This window comes from Artibeus jamaicensis, unplaced genomic scaffold (assembly GCF_021234435.1).
Source record: "Artibeus jamaicensis isolate MK-2021 breed Jamaican fruit bat unplaced genomic scaffold, CSHL_Jam_final contig_465, whole genome shotgun sequence".
Lineage (NCBI taxonomy): Eukaryota > Metazoa > Chordata > Mammalia > Chiroptera > Phyllostomidae > Artibeus > Artibeus jamaicensis.
This window is the reverse complement of record NW_026521843.1, coordinates 3,918,507-3,926,816: the sequence shown is the minus strand read 5'-3', so window position 1 is coordinate 3,926,816 and position 8,310 is coordinate 3,918,507. Positions and strand designations below refer to the sequence as shown.

At 60.2% G+C, this 8,310-nt stretch overlaps 1 protein-coding gene across 1 annotated transcript; it reads right to left on the bottom strand.

Annotated features, from left to right (window-relative positions):
• Window positions 1-3,632: 3,632 nt before the first annotated feature.
• On the bottom strand, window positions 3,633-5,259 carry KCNF1 (potassium voltage-gated channel modifier subfamily F member 1). Its single transcript, XM_037151713.2, has one exon. It carries the CDS (start codon window positions 5,181-5,183, stop codon window positions 3,696-3,698), a length of 1,488 nt encoding a protein of 495 aa, XP_037007608.2. The 5' UTR covers window positions 5,184-5,259; the 3' UTR covers window positions 3,633-3,695.
• Window positions 5,260-8,310: the final 3,051 nt, after the last annotated feature.

Below are 8,310 nucleotides of genomic sequence, written 5' to 3'. Positions count from 1 at the left end.
GGTTTAGACTCCAGACGCCTCCTGCAATTGCCAGGCTGCGTCCTCGACTCCGTGTGGCTCGAACATCTGCTCCAAAGCTGCTTGCCCGAGAAAATGTCTTCCTTCACTTCTTTTCCTAAAAACACCACGGCCAGAACCTAGCCACCTGCAGGGATGGCTCCACGCAGGTCAGATGGCGGCACCCCGCACCCTATCGGCAGCCGGAGGCAAATCCTGGGGAGGCCTGTGGGCGCCTAGTGCTGATGGGAGCAGGGGAGGGTCACCACTGGGCTGTGCAGAGCTCACGGCATGAGCGCTCTGCTCACACACACAGCCACACAGTCACAGCCTCCGTCTGCAGAATGTCACCACCTGTGCTCCCCCCCCTCGTGGGAGTAAGGTGGACCCTCAGTCTGGTGGGGGCCTTCAGGCCTTGAATGCATCCCCCCCCACCCAGCCCAGTCTCGACTGGTCATGACCTAGAGGCACAGCTCTCCCATCCCCACCAGGTGTTGGCGGGCGGGTGGGCGTGGACCGGAGGGTGCCTGCTTTCCTTTACACTTGGATGTTCTGGGATTCCAAGCAACACATCTTTCTTCTCTCTCTCTCTCTCTTTCTCTCTCTCAATAGAAATGAACAGGTTACAAGAGGTTTGTCAGATTCACTCCGGTCGGGGAAGATGACAGGGGGCCAAGGGGCCCCGGTGGGGGAGATTTGATAAGACAGAGGCCAGAACAGAGGGGCAAGGAACCGGCTTCCAGAGCAGGAGCCCGGACTGTGGAGGACCCGCCACAGAAAACCAGGGGTTAGAGGTTCTCAGAAAATAAAGAGGGGGGGGCCGTGACCCAGAGGCATTGGCAGAGGGACGTGAGTCTCAGCTCTCGCCTCTTGGCTTCTCCAAGGAGCCCCACGTGGTCTGTCTTTGGGCTGTTCCTGGTGCTGGCAAGGCTCTGGGACTTGGACCTTACTTCCTATGGCCCCGGGCCGGTGCACTCAGCTATAGAGGGCCGGATACTGAACATTTTAGGCTCCAAGAGCTGTATCGTCTTTGTTACAACCACTGAACTCTGCCCCTGCTGCTCAAGAGCAGCCAGAGAAACCCGAGAAATGGACGTGGCTTTGTTCCGATGAGACTTTACTTGTAGACACAGAAATCTGAATTTCAGGTGCTTTTCCCATGTCACGAAATGTTATTCTTTCTTTGATCTTTTTAAACCATTTAAAAATGTAAACCGTTCTGAATTCGCGGACTGTCCAAACACAGGCCGGGGGCCTCGCCTCCCAGACGCTGCTCTGGCCTCCCGCTGCTCAGAGCGCCATCCAGGAACCGCAGCGCAGCCCCACGGGGGAGCTGGCTGTGGGTGCAGAGCCGCAGGGCCCGCCCAGACCTCCTGGCTCACAGTCTGCACGTCAGCCAGGTCTCCAGGTGACTGTGTGCACCTTACAGTGTGAAACAAGACAGAGGCCTGGGTGTCACCTGGGTTCTAGGTGACCAGGTACGGCTGCAGCCCGGACACCGGAAAGTCCCCGGGGAGAGCCGGCTGCCCCTCCACCTGGTTCCCGAAGCCCCTGGACACTCCTCTATGACAAAGTATGGCACCAGATGAGGGTGACTTGTCACTTGTCCCCTGGGCCCCCCTGGGCCCTGGGTCCTGCCCGGCCTTAATGCATGAAGGAAACTCTTACCTCGAGGGGCTCAGTCTCCTCCTTACAGCGGGTGAGATGGGCTCCAGATGCTTTCATGGCTGTAAAGGTGCTCTCCCCTGACCCGGGGGGACAGCTGGGAAAGCCCCTCCTGGCCTCTCCCCGGCTGTCCCCTGCCCCCTCGGGGCTCAGAGCCCTCTTCTCTAGGGGTCTAGGGCAGGGGACACAGAGAGCCCCCCATTCAGCAGGCCCCACTCCAGTCCGCTCTCCCCCCCGAGCCCACCGCCCCACCCACCTCCTTCCTCTGCCTTCCTTCCGGGGGCACCTGACCCAGCATTTCCCTGGAAATGTGGTGGGAGGCGTGCAGAGCACTGGCCAGGAACTTGTCCCACAAGGGCGGCCCTGAGTCTCCCCAGCGCCCCCTCCAAGGCCCCCTCCAACATGACAGCCTCCCAGCCCCTGCAGCCCCCAGTGTTGAAACCCTGGGAGGTCAGTGGGGATGGAAGCCCATAAAATCATCCTCCTTGTACAGACAGGAAAACCAGGGCCCAGAGAAGAGGAGAGACCTGCGCAGGATAGTGCAATCGGGGACCACCTCCCCGGATCCCTCACTGGGTCCTCCCAGTCCCCTCTGCAGGCTCCAGCCGCAGCAGGTACCTCAGGGAGAGAGGGACAGGGCTCTGGTTCCTGGAAGAAGGAAGCCCAGAGAATGGGGCCTGCTGGGACCGACCCCGACCCTGTGCCAAGGAGACTGCCTTTGACTAAGACCGGTGTGACAGTGCCCTGCCCTCCCCCACCCCCACCTGCAGGTCCAGCCCCGGCCTGAGGAGGCCAAAGTGTGCAGCCCACGGGGACAGGGACGAATGCCATTTACTGAGCAGTTACTATGTGCCAGGCATGGCTCGAAGCACCAGGATTCTCTGGGGTTAATGCTAATATTCCCATTTCCGGCATATTCAGAATGAAGATCAGAGGGTTTAATCAACAGGCTGAAGACCACAAAGCTAGTCGGGGAGTGGGGGAGGGACAGTGGAGAAAGCTGAGCTAGAAGGCGGCTCAGAAATCACTTCCTCATTCCCCTGGCTTCGAACCCAGGTCTGTCTGTCCCCATTTCCCTGGGGCTCTCAGACCAGGCTGGCAGAGAGCCCCTCGGGGCAATCTCAGGCCTGCCCATCTGCTGGTACCTCAGAGGTACTAGTTCAAGAAGGTTCTAGACGAGCTGGAGGACAGCCTCGCCCATCCTGACCAAGCCCAACACCTGCCCTGGTCAGTAGAACCAACCTCCCCTCAAGGATCTAAGAATATGCCTCCTTCCTGAGGTCACTGGGTATCAGAGAGAATGCGAGGGCTTTGGGATCATCGGATCTGGATGGAATCCCTCCTTTGTGGGCCTCCGTTTCCTCAGCTGTAAAGTGGGGGTACCTAGCTAGCAGGGTTGATGGAAGGAACGGACAGAAGCTGTGAAAAGGGCCATGCACAGGTGGTGACCACACTGCTCGGAGATCCCAGCCCTGGGAACCCGGCCCAGTCCCGGGAACCTGTCCCATCCTGGGAGCGCCCAGGGAGCATGCTTTTCCTCAGAAGGAAGCCCGAGTCTCGGGCACACAGCCCCGTGGAATGTGGCAAGGCTCCTTGGCGCTGAACCCTGGGGATGAGCCCTTCTTCAATTAGTTTTCAACTAAAAATAACTCCTCTGGGCTGCACACCTACCTCCCGGCCTGGCACAGGGGCACTCACATCTTGGGGGGGGGGTTCCCCAGCCTGTGATAGAACCTGCCACACGGATGGGGACACAGAGCAGGGGGCTTTATTGAAAGAGACACAGAGCTGGATGAGGGATCCTGCCATCAGTAAAACACCGCCTCCATCACCCACGCGGCACTCAATTCCTGCACCCCCCCTCTGGCTCCTGGACAGCCAGCCACACACAGGGGCCTTACCCAGCCTCATCGGAGGTGCCCAAGAGGGCCTTCAGGGCTCACTCACGACAGGGTTGGGGGACCAAGGGCAGCCCCTCCGGGCAGTCACTGACCCAGTCACACTGTGCTGCACCTGTGCCCAGACGGCCCTCATCACTTGCAGCTCTGGAGCCGGGTCCTGTGGTGCTTCTCCTGGGTCAGGAGGGGGATGAAGGTGTCGCTGTGGGAGATCTTCAGCCCGCTCCAGCTGCCCTCCTTCCCGGCCGCGGGCTCCGGCAGCGGCGGGTTGTCCAGATCGCTGCGGGAGCCGCCCGCCTTGCCCTCGCCGCTGGCACTGCTGGAGTTGAGCTCCATGAGCTCCAGCTCGTGCTTGGCGGCTGTCTCCAGGACCCGCTGCTTGTTGTAGTACCTGACGAAGTTGTTGATGATGGGGTGGATGGGGAGGGCAATGGCGATGACGCCGCAAAGGAAGCTGATGGCCGCGTTGAGCTTGCCCAGGGTGGTCTTGGGGTAGATGTCCCCGTAGCCCACTGTCGTCATGGTGATGATGGCCCACCAGAAGGACTGCGGGATGCTCTTGAACAGTGTCTCTGGGTGGCTCTGCTCCATGGTGTAGCCCAGGGCGGAGAAGACGAAGATGCCCACGGCCAGGTACATGAGCAGCAGCCCCAGCTCTTTGAAGCTGCGCTTGAGGGCGTAGGTGAGGGTCTGCAGGCCGGAGGAGTGGCGCGCCAGCTTGAAGATGCGGGCGATGCGCATGATCCGCAGGGCCTGCACCGCCTGCTGCACGTTGGTCAGCTCCATCATGCGGGCGCCCAGGTGTGTGAGCGTCAGGCTCACGTAGAAGGGCAGGATGGCCAGCACGTCCACGATGTTCATGAAGGACAGGACGAAGTGCAGCTTGTTGGGCGAGGAGAAGAGGCGCAGCAGGTACTCCAAGGTGAACCAGCCGATGCAGGCCGTCTCCACGTTCTCCAGCGTCGGGTGCTCCACGCGGTTGCCCTCCGCGTCCAGCACTTGCAGCTCGGGGATGGTGCCCATGCACATGACCACGGACGAGATGAGGATAAGCAGGAAGGACAGCACGGCCACCACGCGCGCCGGGCACGAGGACTCCGGCTTCTCCAGGAACTTCCAGACGCACTTCTGGCAGCGGCGCCAGCGGCCCTCGGCCGCGTCCACGCCCAGGTCGTCCAGGATGAGCTGCACGCGGCGCGCGATCTCCTCCAGCTCCTCGCGCTTCTCGCTCAGGTGGCTCTTGCAGCAGTCGTCCAGGAACCTGAGGTCCACCTTCCAGAAGTCCATCTCGTTCTTGAAGCAGATGGGGCAGATGCCCTTCTTCATGTGGACCTCCCCGAAATAGTACACCTCAATGACACACTTGAACGCGTCCGGGTCGCGGTCGAAGTAGAACTCGCGGTTCCCGGGGTCGTAGTCGTCGCACAGGGAGAAGATGGTGTCGTAGCCCCCCGAGAGGCAGTGAATGAGCTCCGCCAGCCGGGTCTCGGGGTACTGGCTGAGGAGGTCTCCGTACAGCACCTGCCGAACGCCCCCCACATTGACGATGATCTCGATGTCGTCGCCAGCCCGGGAGTCCTGGCTGCCCGGCTCCGGGAGGCTGCGCTCCGCGGTCTCGTCCATCCTCCCAGCTCCGTGCCCCGCCGCCGCCGCCTGGTGGTCCGCGGGTCCCACCGGCGAGCGGCGCTCGAGGAAGCCCGGCCGGCGCTCTCTTGCCTGGAAGGGTGGTCACTGAGAGGAGCAGCCCGCGGAGGCGGAGGCGCGCCGCGGAGGAGGCATGCACCGGGCGGCGGGGCTCCGGGCCGGCATCCGGGCGCAGAGGCGCGCTGGCGGGGCGCTCTCACGGCCACCGGCCTTGCCGCGGGCACTCACCTCCGCTCCCTGGCGATCCGCCCCTTGGGCTGGGCTACCCTCAGGAGTGGGGTCTTCCGGAGAGTGGCAGGTACGGTCCTCCGCCCCGCCCCGGGGCGCGTCGACAGCGGCTGGCGGGTCCGGGAGCCACGGGACCCGGCGGGAGCCACCGGACCCGCGCAGCCCGCCGAGGTGTTCGGAGAGCCAACTTGGGCTCGCTTTGCCCAAGCCGTTTCTAAACACAACAGGGATTCCAGCCTGACGTCAAGAGCTTTTCAAACTGTACCCTCTTCTGGTGAGATCCTGCAAGGCACGCGCGTCAGCTGCCGGGACGGATTAACCCTTGGGGAGACCCGCACAGCTGCCCCTACCGCGCGCGCCCGCCCCTCCCCGGCGCCGCGCGTCCCCGAGGGACAGGGACCCGGGCCTTTAAAGCATCAGGCGGGCTGAGGCCAGTAAGTTTCTCCGCGAGAAGACAGGTGGTGAGAGAGCAAGCTGCGGGCCTGTTGCTCCGCGGGAAGACGTGCCCGGAGAACCCCTCAGAGGCTGCCCCTGCGCCGGAGGTCCACCGGACCACCCGGCCCTCGGGGGCTTCTGCACCTCCCTCTAACGCTGCCCTGCGCCCCGCAGCACTTTTCCATGTTCATTCGAACTCGGCACAGTGAGGATGTCGGCCCAGCCCCGCGCCCCGGGGTGGAGGAGGGATCAGGGACTTGCCCACGGTCACACAGTGAGACGGGAGTACAGCCCAGCTCCTCTGAATTCAGAACTTTCCACGGCCCGGCTGCTCGGCGCACGCTGGTTAGCAGCCTGAAATTCTGCCTTCCAGTCCTGCTGTCCTCCGCCTCCGTGTCCCCGCAGCCCAGGGCGGCCGCCACTAGCTCCCAGAGCCCCGGCTGTCCACGGCTCCTGCCACCCCGTCCCCACTCGGTCGTGGGGCCCTGCCTGTCCTTCTTGCACGATGTCCACAGCCTCCCCTCTCTCCCAGCCTGTGGCCACAGCTGTCTCTCGGCCAGGGCGCCAGCTTCCATCACCTACACTGCAAATTATCCAGCGTCACCTATGACCAGGGCACCGGGTTAAAAACAAACATTCTTTATATAGGGATGGATGGCGGGGCAGAGCACAGACAGGTTTTAGGACAGTGGAGTCACCTGTATTATGCAGTGATGATGGACACGTGTCCTTATACTGTTGTCCAAGCTCACAGAGGTACAACTCTAAGAGTGACCCCCAGTGTAAATACGGACTGAGTGATAATAAATGCATCAGGGCAGGCTCATCAGTAGTAACAATGGCCCCCTCTGGTGGGGGTGTTGATTGTGGGGGAAGTTGTGAGGGGCAGGGGGGTTGTGGAAACTCTCTGTACTTTCTGTTCAATTTTGCTATGAACTTAAAACTGTTCTGAAAAAATGAAGTCTTTTAAAATATGTTCTGTAGGCTGCGTTTTTTTAAACTTGAGTTTCAATCCATTAATGGATCACAAAATCACTTTGCCAGCTCACTGACAATCCCTTCTTTTCTTTAATGAGGTAGTATAATATTAGATACATCATACTGAGAAAGTATCGTTCAGCAAAATTTCATTTTACACATGTCATTTCTTTTTTATTTAGAAGAAACCTGTAACCTGTTACTACCGAGTCAGAATTTCAGATTCAGAAAGGTTGAGCAATAATAATATTTATTATAAAGTCACCCCGAGCCAAGCGCTTTCCGAACGCTTTGCACATTCCTCATTTAATCCTCACAGCGTCTCTCCGAGGAAACAAGATGTCAGGCGGCCTGCCGAGATCACTCAGCTAGCAAGTGGCAAAGCCGAGGTCTGCACCCGGGCAGCCTCCTGTCACGGCTCCCACGCTCTGCCTCCCACGTCCCGGTCACGCAGCTGGTGGTGGTGGAGCTGGGATTTGAGCCGAGCCCCCCACCGCGGCTCTAAGGCCAGTCCTTCTCCCCAGCACAGGGCAGGGCGTCCCCTCCCCCACACAGCCCGTTCCTCCTCCAGCCCTGCCTCGCTTACTCCCATCTCCCCGGTCTTCAGTTGCTCCCTAGAACTGGCAGAGGTCAGTTGCAATTGTATCTTAGCCTAAGCCTAATGGGCTTTAAAACACCCATTCATTTCCTCCTTTGTTCAAATGCGTATTGAGTCCAATGGTAAGCACACGCGCGCGCGCGCACACACACACACACACACACACACACACACACACACACGAGGTTTGGGGGCAGGGTTCATCTTTTGCAGAGGATGTATTTTTTTGTAACGATGATTACAGCTTGCAGTAATCAGTGTAACAAGAAATGTGTGCAAGGAGTCGTGGTTCCTGAGTGTCCCTACAGGGGGCGCTGAGGAGTGGCCCACCGGTTTGGAAGCCTGCGGAGAGACAGGAAGAGGGAGAGAGGCTGCGTCTGCCTAGAACAGGTGTTTGCTTGGCCTGGGTGTGCAACAGCGGCCTGTGATGGCCACCCCTGAGGCGGGAGCCAGGAGTACCGGACACCTCGCTGGTCCAGCCACCCTGGAGACTCAGGCCTCCGGGAGGGTGGCGCTCCCCTGGCTTGCCTGCCTCACCTGGGGGAGAACAGCAGGTTCAGCGGAAGGCACGTGGTTGGGGGCCGGTTGGCAGTCCTGAAACTGCCGGGAAAGCGGGAAACTGGGCCACAGGGAGCCCAGTCGGCCCTGGAGGGGTCTGACCTCTGCCTTGAGTTTCCAGACCTTGGGTCACCGCTCAGTAGTTGATTGGTTGTGTGAATTTATTGAGTATTACCAGCATTTTTTAAAAGAGATAAAGCATAAACTAGAAAACACCAGAGTACATCACATGGGTAAAAACAAGTATGGCTGGAGTCTCATCTTGTCATAGTATCCAGAGGCCGACTCCCCCTCCAGAACGTCCGGTCT

Coding starts and splice junctions, on each gene's coding strand:
- KCNF1 (XM_037151713.2), bottom strand. CDS start 5,183: ATGGACGAGACCGCGGAGCGCAGCCTCCCGGAGCCGGGCAGCCAGGAC.